Source organism: Aphelocoma coerulescens, chromosome 18, assembly GCF_041296385.1.
Source record: "Aphelocoma coerulescens isolate FSJ_1873_10779 chromosome 18, UR_Acoe_1.0, whole genome shotgun sequence".
In the NCBI taxonomy this organism is placed as follows: domain Eukaryota; kingdom Metazoa; phylum Chordata; class Aves; order Passeriformes; family Corvidae; genus Aphelocoma; species Aphelocoma coerulescens.
In genome coordinates this window covers 812,574-832,165 of record NC_091031.1, presented here as the reverse complement: position 1 = coordinate 832,165, position 19,592 = coordinate 812,574, and the positions used below count along the sequence as shown (strand labels likewise).

Sequence of the window (19,592 nt, the reverse complement as noted above, 5' to 3'; positions counted from 1 at the left end):
GCTGATTAAAAATGGATGCAGCATCAAGCTAATTATGCTGATTAATTAGCATTTGTGGAGCAGAGTGGGCACAGGAGGGGGCACACGGGGAGGAGCGGGTGCTGCAGCGGGGTCAGAGCCCGCCCTGTGCTGCCCCAGCACCCCCAGTCTCCCCCGGGGTCCCCTGCACTGCCCAGGACTGGAGGTACCGGGGCAGCGCATTTGGGGGGTCCCCACGCCCCCACTTCCCTCCCTGTCAGCAACAGATGCCAAACTCCACAGCGCTGCTGGAAATTAGGTCAGCGATAGCCTGCAGCAGATTTGAGCATTGCTCATCCTGCCGAGGCTCTGGTGCAAGTGGGAGATGCCACAGGGCAGCCCCACACCAGCGGCCACCCCCGGCCCGGCTGGCAGCGAGGGAAGGAGGGATGGAAAGGTCTGGATCAGCCTCTAAATCCCCTCCTGCCAGGGAGGGGTGAGCAGGGAGGCAGGGCTCCCTCGTGCCGCTGAGTCAGTGCTCGTGGAAGCTGGGGAATGACAGCACCCCCGAACACCCCCACACACACCTGGAGTCTCCCCCCAACACCCGATGGGGCGGGAAAGCCCCTCAGGGACGAAGCGGCGCTGATTTATTCCTTCCGGAAAGCGGAGCAGGGCCCCAGGTGCCCACAGTGACGGTGCCCACTCCCAGCTCACACCAGCCTTTCCTCTCCAGCCCCCGCAAAGCCTCCCCATGCCCAGGGCCCGGGAGGTTTCATGCACCGGCGTTGGATTTGGGATGGGTTGTGCTCCACAATTGGCAGCGCTTCCGGCTCCCTTCTGCTACCTCCCCAGGCCCCCATATGTTGGTGTCATGAATATTCATGAGCTCTGTGGAAGCATCCAGGGCTGGGAGAGGAGCCCCGGCCCAGCGCCGGTGGATCCCGGTGCTCCCGGGCTGCCCGATCCCCCGGCACGGCCGGGGCCCCACAGCCCCCAGCTCGACCCTTTCCCAGCCCCGCCCGCCTCGCACTCCCGACACCCAGGGCCCTTCAAAAGGCTGCAACAGCGGCACCGTCCCAGACACGCTCCTGCTGCAGCTCTGCTCCCTTTTCCATCTGCAATTTCGGGAGCAGCTCCTGCTCCCTTCCCTCGCTGCCGGCGCTGCAGCCGCGCGGGCCCAGCGCAGGTTGGCAGATCCCGGGCAGGAGGATGGGGAACGGCAGCGGCGCGGCGGGGAAAAGGAGCCTGTTCCCAGCAAAATGGAACTAATCCACCTGCAGCCGGAGGCGTGAGGAGGCTCCGGGCGGCCGCGGGGACCACACAGAGCTGCCTGACCAGGGGGGATTCGTCCTCAGGCTCAGAGGGAGTGCCAGGAGACGCCGGGATGTTGTCTCCAAGGGACTGGGATGTCCCTGGCCCCGATGGTGCCCCACGGGCGGGGCAGAACCCGGCTGCTGCCCTGCTCTGCCTCGGGGCCGCAGCAGTGCAGGCACGAGCAAGAACCACATCAAATTAATTGGATCCCAGTTTACTGCAAACAAAGAGGAGGCAGGTGACATTTACCTAGCGGAGTAATTGATATCCGAGTAATTTGTTGGAGTAACCTCATTACATGCCAGCTGGATTTCCACACCCTCCCAATCCCACTCATTACAAACAAGGTTTGTGTGTTAATCAGAGCACTTTAATCACGGTGCTGCCCACCATCCCTCCAGCAAGTTACAAAGCCGCCAGATTTATCACAGACCCTAAACACTCTCCCAAGAACCGCTGGGTATTTTATCAGCAGGCAGTGCTGCTCCTCGGGACAACACCGGACATTTCTCCCTCCCGTGATGGCTCAGGGGCACAGCCGGCTCCTGGCACCACCTCTCCTCCCTTCCCTCTATCCCTGGCCTGGCTGATCACCTCCTCCTCCTCCCCGGCGCGGCCAGGAGCTGTTCCCTCACCAGACGAACGGCTCCAGCCAAAACAGGAGCCGGGAGCTGCCGGCAGAGCCTCCCCCGCCGGGAGCGCGGCGCTCACCGCGGCCGCCCGGCTCGGGGCTCTCCGAGCGCTCCGTGGGCACAACACCACAAACAAATCCCCGGATCCATGCTGGAGCTGCCGGGCAGCAGCGGCGGGCAGTGACCAGCTGGGCTTTGCAAGCAGAGGCACAACGTGCCAGGCAGCCAGTCCAAGAAAAGCAGGAAAAAGCGTGTTCCTAAGGAAACATCCTGCATCGAGCCCCCGAGGTGGGAACTAACCCAGGAATTCATCACGGGTTGGTTTCATAGCCTCGATGGGTGTTTTTAAAGCTGAGCGGGCTGCCAGGATGGGGACAAGGCACTCCCAGCATGTCCCCATGGAAGGAACCAGCTCATGTGGGACCCCACAGAGCTCCAGAGCAGCTCCTTGTGTGCCTCTGTCCTGCTCCCCCCAGCCCGGTCCCCTCTGGCCCTGGGTACAGAGGAGAAGGTGCCATAAAACGTGGGTCTTTACTGACCTGTCCAAGAGCTCCTGCACCCTCTGCCCCCCCTCCACCTTCCTCTCCGGGGACACAGCCCCAGCCCCCAGCAGGAGGGATTTGTTGCCCCACGGATCTACCACCTTGCTTTGGGCTGAGCCCTGCACAAGCTGCTCCATCACCCTCATGACACAGCTCATAATCATCTCATTTGCTATTAATTTGCTTGTCAAGAGAAATCCCACTCATTTGCTTTTAATTAATGGAGCCTTAAAATAAAGCTGGGGGGGGGGGGGGTGGTGGGGCTCTGGCAAGAGGATCAGGGAGGATCAACCAACACCAACAACGGAGGAGCAGTTGGGGTGGAGAACTATTTATAGGACAAAAGGAAGGGAAAAATAATTTTAAAAAAGGACAAAAGGACAAGAAAAAAAGAACAAAGAAACCCTGCAAGGGAGCCATGGTTCCCCAGTTCCCTCTGCACACCCTGCACTGCCCGGGAGCCACCACAGCCAAGAGGCCCCAGCTGCCACAGGGGGGGCCAACACTAAAAATGCCCATTTAGAACCAGAGCTGGGGAATGCTCTGAGAGCCAAGGGACACAGCTGCCCCAGCCAACCCCACAAACACCAAATGCTCTGGGAATGTGGGAAAGGAGCAGGGCTCAGCTGCCTGGGCCCAGCTCCACACCCAGACCATGGCTCAGACCTGCAGCTGGACCTGGTTTGGGGAATCAGGAGGGAAACAGCCCCTCCTAAACCCACCCAACCGAGCCAAAGGGAAGAGGAATGAGAGTTGGGGTCAGGGAGGGGGGAAATCCCAATCAAACACTTCCCCCGTCCTCGGCAGAGTGTCCCGAAATACAAACCCTGAGTCACTGGAGCTCAGACTGCACAGGCAGCACCTACACTGCCACAAGCTCCAGACACGGAGGCGGGAACTCATCCCACCCGGCTTCAGACACCTGTGAGGGAGCTGCTCATCCAGACTTCCTCAAAACTCGCAGAACAAACACAGACTTGCATCCTAAAGCATCTCCTCTCCCTTCTCCTGGAACCCAGATGAACAAGGCAGGTGCAGGGATCCTCCTTCCTGATCTCCAGGTGTCCAAATAAAACAGAGGGAGCAGATGCAGAGAATGTGCAGCAGAACCATTCAGCACCTGCGAGTCAGGAAACCCAACCCCAAACAAATTCTGCCCCAGTTTGTCACCCAGGAGCCATCACTGGGCAGCCACATCCCTGCTCCAGCACCACAGCTCATTCCCCAGCAGCACTGGGGGGTGACCAAGGCCTGAGACACCTCCAGAGACTCCCAACCAGTCACAGATGGAAACGGTGAAGAGAAAACCCTGCTGGTGATAACAGGAGGATGTACAACCAGTCAGCAGTAAGTACTTTCCTCTGATTCCCAACAATTTAACACCCGGGAAAGGCAATTTCCAGCAAACAGAGTTTAGAAAGACAAGCCACGTATGAGTTTATTTCAAAGAACACTCAAGCTCCACTCTCTGAGTTTCTGTTAAGAGGTTTCAAGCATTACAAAGAGATTTTCCCTTCCCAGGGTTATAAACCAATTAGATAAAGACCAAGTTAATCCCTTATTGTGTCCAAAGAGCTACAAGCAGACACCAAACACAGAGATTAGTCCCTTCCTTTGAGCACCCCGCAGCCCAGGCAAACCCCAAGCCGAGGAGCACAGAGCCCCTGGCTCCAGCAGGGCTGCACAGGGGGCTGCCAGGACACTGCAGCACCATCCTCCTCCCAAACCCTCCCCAGGTGACTCAATCCAGAGTCATCTGAGTTTACCTGAACCTGAACAGAGGAGTTCAGAGCCTCACGCCGAGGGAAGCCGGGGCAGTGATGCAGAGCCACGTGCTTGGACTTTTTACGTTGGTTTTCTTTTTTACCTGATTTTTCCTCACCCCCCCGGGCAGAGGCAGCTGGGGGGGCTCAGGCCAGCCCAGGACAGCAGTGTCCCCAGCGCTGGGTCCCTCACAGGCTGAGCACACCGACCCCACATGGATCAAAACGCCCTGGTCTCAGGGGGAAGAGGGAACACCCAGCGCCACGCCCTGAGCAGCCACAGCCTCACGCTCCTGTCGAGGAGCTGGGCTCAGTTCCTTGAGCTTCCACCCAAATCACAGCTTTGGCTGCAGAGCCTCCCCTGACCAGCCCACCCCAAATCTCTCATTGTCAAATGCCAACTAGAAGCACAGAAAAAAATCACCAACAGATCAGGGATTCAAAGCACAGACGTTAGATTAAACATGAGGTTAAACCCAGAGCAGGAAGAGCCACAGTCCCACGTGCTGAGGGCTGCCCTCTTCTGCCAGGGCCATCCTGGAGGAGCTCCTCCCCACAGAGCCTCCTCCAGCACAGCTGAGTCAGATAAGGGGCTTCACTCAGCACAGCTGGGGTGAACCTGCATTGGGAGCGGTGTCACCCAGAGTTTGGGATGAGCCAGGGATGACCCTGTGGCCTCCCAGCACAGGCCAAAGCAAGCAGAAAACCCAGATGGATTTCCTCGGTGTTCTGCCCATGCGGTCTAGGAAGGAGCTGTCCCTTGCCCACTCTGTCACTTGTGCCCGAATTTGTGACAGGCTTTAGGAGCCTGCCCCCATGCTCAGAGAAGTCACTGGTTTGTGTGGGGCTGGAATGAGGAATGAACTGATCCCTGCTGGCAGCGGTGCTGTGGCTCTGTCCCCACCCTGCTCCCTCGGGACAGGATGGGACACTCCCAGGACCAGCTCCAGAGCTGCCCATGGGCCCCAGGGGAGCTGGGTCCATGGCTTCCCCCCTTTTCCCACCCGGGTTTCCAGAGGGACAGCCCAGACCCCGACACAGCAGAGGCAGAACGGGCTGGGTTTTGTCCCCCCACCCAGCGCAGCTCCAAGACAGAGAAAAGAACTAAAGTTGTACAACAAATTTATGCAAAATTGAGGTTAAAAGAGCCCACAGGAGCCTGACCCGAGCACCCCCGCCCAACCCAGGAAAGCATCCTTCCTCCTCTTCAGGCTGGGATCCCACACAGCCACACCAAGATCTCCTACAGCACGTTCTGCTCCTGCTGCTCTTCGGGAACAGTCAGGAACCACCTGCCAGCCTCAGCCAGGACCCCACACCTTGGGAGAAGCTTTGGGCCTGCAGGCTGGCCAAGGGTCGAGGATGATTTGGGCACAGCAGCTCTTGGCTCTGGGCTCTGCTGCGGCTGCGTCAAAACTGTGGCCTGGGATCTGGGCACCCGCAGTGCTCTGTGTGCCAGGAATGACCTCCCTCCCTCCCCATCCTCCTGGGATCCTCTCCCCTGAGATGATACTTCCTTCAGGAAGAGCGGGGCAGCAGGGCTGTTCCCCCTGGAGCTGGAACGGGGCTGCTGCTCCCCAGAGACGTGGGAGGGAACGGGAGAGCCCAGGCTGCAGGGACGGGGAAGCTGCTCCAGAAACAGTGGGAAGGTGTCTGTGCCACAGAGGTGTGGCAGGAGACACAGGCCGGCTCTGGGGGGGGGAAAATGCCTCAACATCCCTTTGTGAATCGCCCCCTGCAGCTGCCCACGGGCTCCAGGGAGGGGCTGCAAACTCACACGTGAGCCTTTGCTTATACAAAAGATTTTAACAACACTTGAAAACAAACCCTGAGAAATTCACTGCAAGGATTCTCCCTGAGCAGTGGCTGGTGCTGTCCTGAGGGACACAGCCTGGCACAGCCGTCCCTCAGGGTGGCACTGGGCTCCTGCATCCAGCAGGACTCAGCCTTGGTGCAGGAGAGGACCCAGCGAAGAGGAGCTCTGCAGTTTCTTCTGGCACCAGACTAATCCTCCAATTCGGCCTCCTTTTTGCTGCTGGGAACAAAAAAGAGAAAGTAGAAAGCAGTTTTTTTTAAAAAAAAAAGTAGAAACCAACAGGCACAAACAACTGGCACTTGGTGGCTGAGGAGCTCAGGTACAGAGGATGTGAGAGACAAGGTGACAACTGGAGTGAGTGTGGGGTTCTGGTGCACTGCCCTCCAAACCAGCCAGAGTGAGCTCCAGCAAACACTGGGGACACCTGGCCTGGCACTCACAGAGCTGCCCCAGGGCCTGGCCGTGCTGAGAAGTGCCACCACAGCAGCTGAGAGAGCCCCTTGTCCTGCCCCTGGGTGCACAACTCAAAGAACAAAGGAGCTGAGCAGGATCCAGCACCATCCACGTGTCCTAAGGAATCTACCCACAGGAGCTGCCTCAGCCAGCACTAATAATTCCCCACTCCCCCACTGCCGCCATCCCCAGCTCTGGTCCCTCAGAGCTCTGACACACCTGGCTCACCCCGAGCAGCTCCTGGGACAGGGCTCCCTGCCGTCTGTCCAGCCTGGTCCTGGGGCTGAGGGAGCCCAACACTGCTGTGAACCCCACTGGAGAGGCAGCAGAGCCACAGCACGAGGAGCTCCTGCACCTCAGGGGACCTGCCATGGATTTACCCTGACCTGACACCCCCTGGCCCACCTTATGTAAGAGTGGGGGGACTCTGACCCTCCCCAAGACCTGGGGGCCAAAACCAGCTCCTTGCAGGTATTTCTGTTCACCCTCAGGTCATACCTGTGGGCGTTAGGGCTTTGCTTATGACCAGTGCTGAAAAAAGACCAAATCCCCTCTGCCCTTCCCCAGCTCAGGACACGGCGCTGTTGGAAGCAACGTGTGAGGCAGCGTGGCCACACGGAGCAGAAATCACCTTCTGGAGGCAGCACATGTCCTGATCTCCTCACCCAGCTCACCTTGTTACCCTGCCTGTACCTTTAATGCCATTACTGCAGCTCATTCCACGAGCAGAGCCCCTTTTGCCCACACACCCACCTCTCTGGGCTGGCAGGGAGAGCCTCCAGCCCCTCCAGCGGAGCACAGGGCTGCTTCCGAAGGTACTCCCTGGACCTAATGTCAGCCTGGAACCGAGGAAGAAAATGAGTGAGAACAGGCTGAGCAGCCTGGCTGGTGCCTGCTCTGCTATCCCAGTGTGTCCCATCCACCCTGCTGTCAGCACATCCCACCAGGAACACTGCATGGCCCAGTGTTACAGCAAGGCAGGACAGCCTGAGGCCAGGAGAGCACCAACCACATCCCAGGAACTGTTAGACAGCGTTGCTGGGCATTCACTGGGTGTTCCTGCCCCCACCCTGAGGTGTTTGCTCAGCCCTCCAGTGCTGCACGACTCAGCAGCAGACCCTTGATGCCATCACAAGCACATCCCAGGCTCTTGGACAACTTTGAGGACGGGCAGTTGATTTTTACAGTCCTTCAAAGTTTTTTCTCTTTTAGAAACTTCTTTCCCAAACACACTGCTGTGACATTTCCGAGCAGCTGCTGTGCCCACCTCAAAGGCAGAGCGTCTCTCCCCACTTACAAAGCAGGATGTGACCTTCCCAGCTGGAAAAGCTTCACAGTGTCTGGTGATGCTTGGAAATTGGGTTAACACATCCCTGGGGACTGTCCTTGAAGCATTTGCTGCTCTCCCCCCACGCTGCTCCCGAGGAGCCTCTCCTGCAGCCCTGGCAGCCCCCAGGCCCCTCAGCCCGAGCCCCCAGCAGAGGCTGTGCCTGCTGCTGGAACCTGCTCCACAACTGCAGAGCCTCCTGCCAGCTGAGAAGGAGAGAGTTACATAAGGGGTGGTTTGTTTGGGAGATTTTTTTCCCTTCCCTCTATAATTGGACAGTTTCATAACCGAACTGACAAATAACTTTGATCACTCTTCAGGATAAGCGATTACGTGACGGATTTTATAACCAGGGAAGGAGGCTGCTCAATAATCCCCACGGGGAGACCAAGGAGCAGGAGGCACAGCTACCAACTATTTTTCTAGGGAAGAAAAAGCCCTACCACGTTCTTCTGAGAACATCAACTAATGCTTGATGAGGTGGCAGTTCCCAGGCAGGGCTCACTCCTAACACAGCACTGGAGTCAGCTTAAGGTGGTGATTAACCATGGGCTTATCAATAAAATGGATCACTGTCCTGCAATAATCCTCACATATTTGGGCTATTTTCAGAGGGGATGAGTGCTGGCTGTGGAATTGGTGCTTTGCCTGTTATCTGAGGGGCTGTGGTGGTCCCTGTGCACAGCAAGCATGGAGGCGGTGCACCCAGAGGGAGCTGGAGTCTCTGGCCACCCGTGACTGCTGTCCAGTCCCAGAGGAGAGGTTGATGCCTTGTCTCATTCTCCTGAGGGCAAGTGTTCAGTGTTTCACAGAAAGGGACCTGCAGGCTTGTCCTTCCTGGTGGGCTGGAGCAACCTCAGGCTGTCCCAGCAGCCCCTCCCGGAGCCGGCCCAAACCCGCTGGGCACAGGGCCAGGGGCAGCTGAAGGAAGCACCAAGCGAGGAGGAGGTTGGTGAGCAGCCACCAGGAACCCGACCAGCGAGAGCAGAGCAGGCTCCCAGGGTGCAATCCCTGCCAGCTGCAGAGTGGCACCAGCTTCTGCTTCCCTGCTGTGCACCGGGAGCCTGGGAATGAGCACCGGGAGGGGTCTGACCTCTGTCAGGAGGAGGCACGGGCAGTGCTCTCAGCAGGCCTTGGGATTGCTCCAGGGCCACTCAGGGGGAGTGCTGTGCTGCTTTTTCTGGGATGGCAGCTCCGGCCAATTCCTGCCTGGGAGCTCAGAAGAAGCAGCCCTGTGCAGGACCTCACAAGGGAGCACAGCTCTCCTGGCACGTGGAACAAGGACTGAGTGGGATGTAAATACTGATTGCAGGTGACAAGGGAAGTTCATCCCTCTGCTTCCTCCGAGAGATCACTTCTCTCACCTGCACCTCAGCCAGTTCCTTGGCAGCACAACCGCACTGTGGGCTGAACACAAACAGACCGCTCCCGCTCCCTGCCTGGATAGCGCTGCATTCCCAGGAGGCACCACATCCCCTAAAGCAGGAGGTCTGAGCTCCCACAGCAGCTGCACTGCACGTGCTGCCCTCACACAAACCACAGCCTCAGGAGCTGTGGGCAGCTGAGCTCTCACAGTCCATTTTATTTCCAGGGCTGCCAGAACTTCCAGACCAGGACCTGATGATCCACAGGTCTTTCCTGACACTGGGAAATCCATAAGCACTGCACCTGTCAGGTCTGCAATTTCTGGAGACATACCACAGCAAAAAGGCCAAGTTAGCCACCCATGGCAGCATTCCCCACAGCCTCCTGCTTCCTGACTCCAGCTCTAGGTGCCCAAGAGCTGAGGCTTTCAGCTCCGCCTGTGCCAAGAGCTGTGGCAGTCACCACACAGAGGAAGCGTGGCAGGGACAAGTCCCATGGAAAGGTTTGAGTGTCCTCATCTCCTGCCACCCCTCCAGAGTAAACACACTCCTCTGTTGGATTTTTCATCTCTCTGTAAGCAAAGTGATAATAATTCATTCCATCACTCTAAGGAAAAGGTCACAGAGAACTGGAAGAGTCTCTGAACATGAACAAATCCTGGAGATGTCTGGAAGCGAAATGAGGGTGACGAAAAGCTCCGAGACACCTTTTAGATTCCAAAGGGAATGCTTTTCCCTTCCCTTTGAACACGCCGAGCTGCAGAGCTGGCTCGGAGCTCTGCAGAGGCATCTGTCCAGGGCTGGAGCAGGTTACATAAGGAGCTCCACCAGCCTCCTCCGGTCTGGCAGGTGCTGGGGCTGAGATTGGAAACTCCAGCTCTGCTATGGACACGCCAAGGCTCGTTTTGCTCCAAGGACTAAGATTTTGGGGTGGTTTTTAAGTAGAGTCTCAGTTCCAGAGAACACTGCAGCTCTGGAGCTGCACCCAGCAGGGTCACCCAGCGCTGCCCCGGGCACTGCTCAGGTGGGCACACCCCTGACCCCACCACAGCAGCGATGCCAATGGGCTCTCCCAGGGCACTGTAAGGGACAGGGACAACTGGGCAGGCCTTGGGGTCACTTCTGGCTCTGGGCTGTGGAGCCACCAACAGTAGAGTGACCTCGGGGAGAAGGGAAGCACTTGCCAGGCCAGAAAAGCTTTGAGCTTCTCCGGAGCCTTTCCCCAAGTTCTGCTACGATTTGTGATCAGCCAAGGCTGAGCCTCGGTGGCAGCTGCAGCTCGGTGACGGTGATGCAGTGCTGTCACCTGCTGGCTGGCGGCTCCGTGCGGAGTGCGGCAGCGGGAAAGGCCCAGAGGAGCAGCACTGCGGGCTGTGCTGGGCTCCAAGTGCCCGGGAAAACTGCATTCCCAGCTCCGAGGGATTAACACCACCATCACAGGAGCTGCCTGCAGCAGGAAATCAGTCAGGCTGGGTCTGCAGGCTGGGTCTGGGAATGCTGCCGGGCACTGCGTCAGGAGAACGGGCCTGGAAGGACCAGTGAACACCCCCGTGGGCTGGGGGAACAGCCCAGCAGGAGGCTGTCAGCAGCACAGGAGGGGCAAACTGAGGCTCTGGAACACCGCAGGGCTCGGCTGCCGCTGCTCCCGCCTGCCCTCCCCCGGCTGCCCGGCCGTACCTGCCGGATGGGCTCCGGGATGCGGAAGCGGCAGCAGGCCCTGACGAGGCGCACGGCCGTGTCCAGGCTCACCCGGTGGCCCACGGAGACGTAGAGGGGCTTGGAGCTGTTGTTGCAGCTCCGCAGCACCTGGGCAGTCAGAAAGGAGGGATCAGGCACTGAAGAGGCTCACTTGAACATACCCAGAGGGGCAGGGGGATTAGGAGCCAGCCAGACCCCTCAGGTGGGGTGGTGGCTCTGTGTTTGCAGCTCCCAGCCTTCCTGAACATCTTCTCCATCCCAGTGTCTCCTCCAGGGACTGTTTGTCCTTTGTGGCCCTTCCCCAAACGCCTCAGGCTGCTCTGGGATGCAGGGAGATGTGCCAGCACAGGCTGACAGCACACACAGGAAGTGTCTTACAGCTGCCTGTTCCTGCTCTGAATCAGACGCTCCCAGACTGATCCTGGGAAGCTGCCAGGGAACTGGCACCTCTCCCAGACTGTGGCTCACAATCCAGGGTGCTGGAGCACCTCAGGTGCCACAGCCATGGATGTGAATGTTCCCCACACCTGAGCTGCCAACTCCCTACAACCACCTGAGCTCTCAGGAAGGGGCCAGCAGTGTCACTGGTCACCTGTTCACAGCTGCCCTCCCGGACGGGATCACTGAGACAGCCCCGCTGTGCAGAGTGACCAGTGGCCAAGTGACAGCTTACCATGCCCAGGACTTTCCCCGAAGTGCCTGTCAGTGGGAATGTCTCTCCTGACCTCTGCAGGGAGCGGACCTAGGGACAAACACACACGAGTCAGGTCATTAGCACATAATTGTATGTGGTGTCCAAATTCCCTTGGGATATTCAAAACCAGAACTAAATCCCAGCCTGGCCTAACCTGCTCCCTGTGCAGCTCGTCCCTGACCAAGCCATCCACCTGCAGGAGGTTCTTGGCCACTCCAATGCACGGCAGGTCCGTCAGGACTCCCAGGTGACAGGCTGTGCCAAACCCTGCCAACAACCAGCCACTGTAACTGCAGGACACCAGGAACAGGAATCCCAAGGAGCAGCACAGAGACCAGGAGAGCAGGGCTCTCCAGGAACAGCCTACCTCTGGGATGGAGCAGGCCATTCCCATCTACCAGAAGCACCTGAAAAAGCCAAAGCAGAAATGTTATTTCCTGGGCACTGAGAGCACTCCAAGGAGCAACCAGGGATGCTGCTGGCTCTGGGATGAAGGAGAAATCTCTCTTGGTTCTTCACCTGTCCCTTGTAGGGCTCTTCCTGCCTGTGCCTGACCCTAAAGCAGCAGCAGCGTGGGGCTGGCAGCACCCTGCACACACCACGGGGCTCCCACTTCTGTGGGAGGCCTGGCTGCTCTCCACTCCACATCCCTGCTCCCTGAGCAGAGGGAATGGATGCTCCAACACAGCTCTGTCCCTGCCCCTCCCGCCCCACCAGCTCAGGCTCCGGAGGGAGAACACCCTTCCCAGGATTCTGCACCCAGGACACCCCAACTCGGGACAAGGAAAGGACACCACACCTGAGGCTGGAGCTGGGGCTCCTCCTGCTGCAGTCTCTGGACAGCTTCCACCAGGAAAGGGACCTCTCGGAAGGCCAAGAACCCGGCCACGTACGGGGCACTGACGGCCACCATGCGGCAATCCTGGTACAGCACCTGGGGCAGGCACAGACAGGACCTCGGGACGCTGCCAGAGATCCCTGGATGTTCCAGAGGCTCTTCCTCTGGTTCACGCCCCCTCTGCTTACCCCTTTTAAACCCAGGAACCGGTCAAAGAAAGCCCCGTGAGGCAGCACAAAAAAGTGATTCCTGCCTTGCCCTGCAGATCACAGCAGGACTTGAGATTCAGTTCATTAAAATCCCAGCAGACAGCATCGAACTTTATTTCTCTGCTCGTTAGAGCCTTTACAGTTAAAGATAATTTTTATATCATTTTGAAAGCTGGGAAAGAGACCAAAAATCTTTATTAGTTCAAGTAAAATGACCGTGAGATCCATGACGGGTTTGGAAAAGCTTTCCTATGTCACATCCCATATTATCAGCCAAGAACTCACACACGAGACTGCACTGGAGCGCTACGAACGCCTCCCTCTGCCCACGGGCACCAGCTCCCCTGCACAGACACGACAGCTGCCTCTGAACCCTGGGAGTTCCCAGCCATCCTACAAAACTCCCGCAATTGGGAGCTGTTTGTATCACACCTTCCTAAACTTCTGCCTAAATCCTTACATAGATTTTTTTTTTTCTGTTTATCTTTCTTGGGAACACACGAATGGAAGGTTGCTGAACACAAACAGAATCACGGAATGGTTTGGTCGGGAGTGACCTTGTAGCACAGCCAGTCCCACCCCTGCCACGGGCAGGGACACCGTCCACTCGCCCAGGTGGCTCCAAGCCCCGTCCAACCCGGCCTTGGACTTCAGGGATGGGGCAGCCGCAGCTGCTCTGGGCACCCTGTTCCAGGGCCTCCCCACTCTCACAGGCAGGAATTCTTTGCAATCTCCCATCTACCGCTGCCTCAGAGCCCGTGGTTACGGCACGGCCGGACACAGCCCCGGCACGGGGCGCTCCCCGCGGTACCTCGAGAGCCGGGAAGCTGAGCACGACCAGGGAGGCGCAGGCACGGCTGTCGTCGCCCTTGATGTAGGATAAATCCACACCTCCCACTCTCTCCAGCCCGGCAAAACGGGCATCTTTCTGCCACTCCTCGGTGTCCTCCTCCACCACGCTGGCCTTCAGCCGGGCCTGCTCCCTGCGAGACCCCCGGCGCCGCGGTGAGAGCGGGGTCCCCTCCCGGGAGCCGCAGCCCCGCGCCCCCGTCCCGCCCGGCACGAACCGCGCCCCGCTCGCTCCCGGGGCGCCCCCAGACCCCAGCCAGGGGGCTCTTCCGTGGCTCGTGCGGACGCGGTGCCGGGGCAGCCCCGCGCGGCCCGGTCCCTGCCCCCGTTACCGTTCCCAGCGGCGGCGCCGCCCGGGGGACGCGGCCATGGCGGAGCGGGGCCCGCCCGTCCCGCAGCGCCGCCGTCCCCCGGAACGCGCGGCCGAGCGCGGCCGTTCCGGGCCGGGCGCAGCGAGTCCCGGCAGCGGGCGGGGGAAGGAGCCGGGAGCGGCTGCGGAGCTGAACTGAACCAATTTATTGGGGAGGGGGAGAGCAGGGCCCGGCCCGGGACAAGGCGGGGTGCCGGGCTTACGGCAGGGAAGGAGCCCCGGCTGTCAGGGCTCCCGTTTTTCCTTCCTGGCCCCGCCGCAGCGTGGTGCTGGGCAGGAGCCGGTTCTGCATCCCAGTGCTGACAACGCAGCGCCAGGAGGAAGGCAGACTGAGAAACATAAATCCCTGTCCCAGCACGAGGGCAGGATGGCTTGTAAAAAAAGTCCTTCATATTCCTCCAGTGGTTCTGGGGCTGTGATGATCCAGGATTCACACGGAGCTGCTGGGTCTCTTTCACCCGCCTCCACGGCCACCTCTCCTCTTCACATCATGTGAACAACAACCCCAAACCCAACGAACAACCAACAAACCCCAAACAAATGCCCAAAGTTGCAGAAGGCCCGAGGTGGGTGCTGTGGCAGCGACGTGCACTGGCAGTGTCCTGTCCTAACTTTCCCTGTGCTCCCGCTTGAAGAGAGCAGCTGCTTTCCAGGTCGCAGTGGCATGAGAGAGAAGAATCTCATCTGGGAATGTGTCTTCCAGCTCCATAGCTAATTCAGACTCTTTGGCATAAAGGTAAGGCGAGAGTGATTCCTTCAGGCTGGAAGACAGAGCAGAATAGCATTAATATCTGGGGAACAGCAAACCACAAGTGCCACAATATCAGTACATTGCACCACCCAAAATACTCAATATACAAAATTTAGCAGGTGTATGTGCAGTGAGAAGGGTTAAGCAGCCAGTTGGATGCACAGAGCCCAGCAAGGGGAGGCTGCAGGGCAGAGCTGAGCTCTGGGGCTGAGCTGTGCCTGTGCAGAGCTAAATGTGCCTATCCCTGAAGGCTGGGCTTGATGATCACAGAGGTTTTCTCCAACCTTAATGAGTTTGTGCTTCTATTATTATTTTATTCAAGTGCCTGCAGAAGTGTTTGTGCTTGTGCCCATGAACAGCAGCTCCTGGTGTGTTCCAGCAGTGTCCCCAAAAGAGCCTGTGTGAGATGGAAGTGGCACCTGCCAGAAAAGGGTGTGGATATTCCCAATGCTGCTGGTTGGGTCATGACGCCCAGGACAGGCACGTGCCAAGGGAACTGTTCCCATCGTGTGCATGCTCAGAGGCAGAGAAGCTTCAGTTAACAACAACTCTGGTGGGTTTGGGTGTGTAACTCCTACCTCCACTTGGGTCTCAATTCCTCCACAGCTTGGACACGTCTCAGCTTCAGGATGATCATTTCATGGAGCTCCTGCAGGAAGGTTTCCAGCCTTGAGTGGACCAGGAAGGTGTGCAGGAGCTTGGCAAGCTCTGGGGTGAGCTCTTCTTTGTAGTCTGGACTGACGTCTGCAAAAGGATCCTAAAAAGCGAGGGGAGAAAAAACCCAAACACACATTTGAGCAGCTGCAGGCAGAGCAGAGCAGAGCAGAGCAGAGCAGAGCAGGTCACACAGAGGGGCTGGGGTTCCATACCCTGCCGAGGCGCAGCAGCTGCTCTGATTTGTGGGCCCCCAGGAGCTGCCACAGGGCCATGCTGTGTCTGAGCTGGCACCGCCTGAGGGCCTGGAAGAGAAGCGCATCCGTGGCTGTGAGGGATGTCCTTGGAGCCCATCCCCAGCCTGCCCTGCCCAGAGAGAGCTCAGCACGGAGCTCCTCCAGGCCCTCAGCCTGTGTGGAGCCCATCTGCCCTCTCACCCTTCCCCATTTGCCTTCAATAATCCACTTTTTGATATCACGACAGGGAGTGGGGAAGTGAGAGGGCTCTGTCACATACTGGGCTTGAATAAGGTCACACTGGCTGGATTTAGTGTAAACCAGGGCAGATTTTATCCTGTAAGAATCGGAGCTTTGCCCTCAGGACTCACCTGCAGCACGTGAGGGTTTGTCTGATCCCCCATCTGCAGGACCTGTTCAATGTAGTCAGTCAGCAGCATCTCAGCGTTCTCACCAGCCATGGCCAGGAAGCCCAGGGTGATCTCAGTGAGGGACAGAGCATCACACACATCACTGTAGGACTGCAGCTCCCCACTGATGATGTTCATCACAGAACTGGGCAGAGCACTCTGAAAACCATGAGGTTGCAGTTAATATTATTTTAGAGCCATTCCTTTTTCTGTTCAAATTGCTCAAGTCATGGAAGACAACAGAGCCCCAGATTTAGGAAACTGAAATGCTGAGCTATCTCCCTTTTCTTTGTAAATCCTGACTGACAACACAAGGCCAGATTGCACATACCCAAGGCATGCTGAGAAATCAGCAGGCAAGCCTTTGGATGGACAAGGCAAGGGACAGAAAACCCTTGGAAAATCAGGGGTTTCATGCTTGCCCTGCTTCCTGCAGCGCAGAAACCCACCTGCTCCAGCTTAATTCTGACATCACTGAACAGCTGCTCATAGTTCCGGTCATGTCTGTACACCAGGGTGGGGATTCCCTGTCAGGAGAGAAAACCATGGATGTGAAGCTCTGGAAAACTGCTCCCAGTGCCCTCCAGGCTGCACAGCCCCTGCCTGTCCTACCGTCAGCGTGATGAGTGGCTTCCCCTGCAGGAACTTGCTGATCACTTGCTGCTGGATCCTCTCCAGATCGAAGTCCTGCAACGTCTCCCCTCCCTTCTCCATGCTGTACTGACAGTTGGACAGGATCAGAGGGATCAGGTCTCTCTCAACCTCGTAACTGATCAGGTGCAGGTCGGCCACTTCCGAGGGGCTGATCAAGTACCTGCAGGGAGCAAAGGGCCTCTGTTCAGAGGGAGAGGCCTCTGTGGAGTAGGGAAAGCTGATGGTGAGGGAGCAGGAAATGCAGCAGAGCCCAAAGACTGGAAGAGCAGCACACCTGTCATCCTGCTTGATGTGCCTGTTGACGGAGTGCACGAAGTTGTTGTGCAGCCCGATGAGGTAACTGGCCAGGGCCGTGGAGCACAGGCCCAGCCCCTGCCGCCGCGGCAGCAGCACCTCCAGCCTGCTGTCCAGGCTCAGCTCAGAATCACAGTACCCTTTAGGCAGCTTAATTTCCCCTGAAATACAGACAAGGAGTGTTTGAGGAGGCCCAGAGCCAGCCCAGGCTGAGCCAGGGCAGGAGAAGGTAGGGAGCCTGAGAAAAGCTGTGCTCTCGGCCTTAGGGACAAGCACAAAGGGGAACAAGTTCAGGTGAGAATACTACAAGAGGGAAACAAGTTCTTCCCCTTGTACCTAGATTCTTAAAATTCAAAGGCCAAGCTCAGTTTTGAGGATATGCCTCAGCATCACTGATGGGAGGAACCTGAACTGAGAACGAGGAGCAGCGGAGGAGCAGGGCTGGGAAAGAAGCTGCTCACCATTGGTGTCCAGGGAGCTTCTCAGCTTGTTCCAGACAGACAGAAACACATTCACTCTTCTCTCTAACAGATCCCTCATCACACCTGAGAAACAACAGAAAGATAAATCGATGAAACACCTTTTCCTGGTGAAACTCTGCAATACAGGGATCTTCAGAGCACACTGCTGAACTCCAGGCAACTGCTCAAGAGACTAAACAGACACCAAACACCTTTCTGATGCTATCAAATGGAGTTATTTGCTCAGTTTGTTAATATTTTTCCATTATTGTCTGCTCCTGGCCCAGGCCACAAAGATGGATTGGTCCTTGGTCTGATTCTGCATGACCTTTATGTACTTTTCCATAAGCACTTAAAAACATCAGTAATTGTACTTAAATGCAATAGAAGGAGTTGCCACAAACTTCATGAAAGGAAGGGGAGGACATTTATTCCATTCTTTAGGCATGCCCTGCTCTAGGGCTGAGCTTAAAATGCCAACATAACCACTGCTGCACTGCGCAGAGCTCCCACCCCTCGCAGAAAATCTCCTGTACTTAATTCCCTTTAAAGTCATCTGGTAACTTTTCCAACCATATCCAGGTCTCCAGTTCATTTGGATGAGAGTTAAAAAGAAAATGTGAGTTTTCACCTTCACTTTCAACTATACAATCCAGCATTTTCTGTTTCATTAATTTTGGCAGAGTCTCCTCACCTGAGTGGGGTTCTCTGAGGAATTCCCTGATGGAGCAGTGTTTGATCTCCACTGTGTTCTGGAATTGCCTCACCAAGTCTCTCTGCAGAGCCAGAATCTCTGGTAGGAATTTCACCAGCCTCAGCTCAGTTTCCTGGAAGAGGAAAGGGAACCTGTGGGTAAGGCTGTTGGGAAGACTTTTATGGAATTACTTCTTAGATGTTTAGAAGACAAAAATATATTTCATGTTCATTGTCAAGATCATAGCAAGTACTGAGAATAAAGTAACTGGATAATCCAAACCAATTGCTCCAGGTGACCCAAGCCAGGGCTGGAGGTCCCTTCCCACCCCAACCAGTCTGTGCTTCTGTGCTCTGACCTTTGAGCATCCCAGGCTCTCACCCCTGTGCCACCCCCACCTTCTGCAGGAACTTCCAGAGGAGAGGGACAGCGTCCTTGGCATTCTTTTGCTGCACAACTTGGCCCAGGTTCTCCACTGAAACCCTCTTGCGGCAGCTCCACATCTTGGAGTGGTGTATGTGGCTGTCCCCTGGCAGCTGGGACAGGAATGCAGCTGGGTCCCCATACACTATTTTCACTATGGGGTTGGAAGAGATTCTCTCATCCTCTTGTATCTGTCTGTTTAACTTCAGAAGCTTTTTATCCAAATCCTGCATTTAAAAAAAATAAATTATCAGATATTTTGAAATACCTTAAACTGAGTGAAGCCATTTCTGCTTTTCCAGCTGTACAAAATCATCCCAGAACAATTCCTGTCTCAGACTCCCATTTCCACAGGTAGGATAAAGGCAGCTGATCCTTAGCCTGCTGCTGTGCCAAGGATGGGTTGGCTTTAGGAACAGCCAGGTGAAAAGTGTACCACAGGCAGTACAGCACGTCAGATTTCCAGTGGATTTTGACCTGCTACTGACTCTGTACAGCAGATTTCTCACCTTCAGTTCAGGAACAATAATTGTGTTTGCAACAATTTCTTCCCATTTGTTTCTCTTCTCTTTGGTGGAGAGAACATCATCAAACTGCACCAGCCCTGCAAGGGGAATATTTCACCTCTTACATCTGCAATATTTCAGTGAAAAGAAAGCACAGATTGACAGGTCCTAGAAGTTAACTGAGTATCTTGGTCCAGCTGGAGAGGGACACCCAAACATCACACACTGATCCAGGTTTCCAGGAGCTTCAGCCAGTCATTCATGTGAATGATGGAGACATTTATACAACTCCTTCATAATCCCAGAAAGACTGAACAGATTGTCCAAGGTCAGACTATGACAGACTGAAGCTTGGAATACTGACTGGTGCTGTCCCACACTCAAAATACGGGGAATTTACACATAAATCCCTCTGTGCCACAGTGACTCCAGATCCCACCATGAACCCCACTCTGCCATCCCTCTTCTCCCAAAGAACTTCTGGCAGTCACGGAGAGGCAGCACAGAACACAGACTGCACACAGCACGAGCTGCTGTGCTGGGAGCAGCAGCCCTGCTCAGGAGCTGGAAGCTCTGCCCATCTGTCACAACGTTATTTTGTCAATAATTCATTTTCAGAGTTATTGACTGCACCAAACCTTGCAACCCCCATGTACTCGACTGAAAGAAGCTAACAGCC

The 19,592-nt window shown here is 56.5% G+C and overlaps 2 protein-coding genes across 6 annotated transcripts in view; both read right to left on the bottom strand.

Moving 5' to 3' along the window:
- Positions 1–5,317: 5,317 nt before the first annotated feature.
- Positions 5,318–13,875, bottom strand: ENDOV (endonuclease V). 3 transcript variants are annotated; one of them, XM_069032485.1, is made up of 9 exons: positions 13,793–13,875; positions 13,423–13,594; positions 12,364–12,498; positions 11,932–11,971; positions 11,719–11,831; positions 11,544–11,612; positions 10,850–10,978; positions 7,235–7,320; positions 5,318–6,247 (listed from the first exon to the last, which is right to left on the bottom strand). In XM_069032485.1, exons 1-9 carry the CDS (start codon positions 13,828–13,830, stop codon positions 6,217–6,219), a joined length of 813 nt encoding a protein of 270 aa, XP_068888586.1. In that variant the 5' UTR covers positions 13,831–13,875; the 3' UTR covers positions 5,318–6,216. The 3 variants fall into 3 exon arrangements, with proteins under 3 accessions (XP_068888586.1, XP_068888588.1, XP_068888585.1); XM_069032487.1 differs by having other exon boundaries at positions 5,318–6,244; XM_069032484.1 differs by lacking the exon at positions 5,318–6,247 and having other exon boundaries at positions 7,078–7,320.
- An 86-nt stretch (positions 13,876–13,961) lies between these two features.
- Positions 13,962–19,592, bottom strand: part of RNF213 (ring finger protein 213) — a 46,638-nt gene continuing 41,007 nt past the window's right edge. For all 3 annotated transcript variants that reach the window (XM_069032481.1, XM_069032479.1, XM_069032482.1), the window contains 11 exons: positions 18,917–19,011; positions 18,383–18,634; positions 17,985–18,117; positions 17,291–17,374; positions 16,810–16,990; positions 16,494–16,695; positions 16,331–16,408; positions 15,843–16,040; positions 15,451–15,540; positions 15,160–15,338; positions 13,962–14,591 (listed from right to left, as the gene is read on the bottom strand). In XM_069032481.1, coding sequence (XP_068888582.1) covers positions 14,438–14,591; positions 15,160–15,338; positions 15,451–15,540; positions 15,843–16,040; positions 16,331–16,408; positions 16,494–16,695; positions 16,810–16,990; positions 17,291–17,374; positions 17,985–18,117; positions 18,383–18,634; positions 18,917–19,011 — 1,646 coding nt within the window. In that variant the 3' untranslated portion in view covers positions 13,962–14,437. The remainder of the gene's footprint in view (positions 14,592–15,159; positions 15,339–15,450; positions 15,541–15,842; positions 16,041–16,330; positions 16,409–16,493; positions 16,696–16,809; positions 16,991–17,290; positions 17,375–17,984; positions 18,118–18,382; positions 18,635–18,916; positions 19,012–19,592) is intronic.

Excerpts from the sequence above, each read along its gene's own strand:
- ENDOV (XM_069032484.1), bottom strand. The coding sequence starts at position 13,830 with ATGGCCGCGTCCCCCGGGCGGCGCCGCCGCTGGGAACG. Across the intron at positions 11,972-12,363 it reads AGCCCCAGCTCCAGCCTCAG|GTGCTTCTGGTAGATGGGAA; the intron begins GTGTGGTGTCCT and ends TGGCTTTTTCAG. Across the intron at positions 10,979-11,543 it reads CGGGGAAAGTCCTGGGCATG|GTGCTGCGGAGCTGCAACAA; the intron begins GTAAGCTGTCAC and ends CTGACTGCCCAG.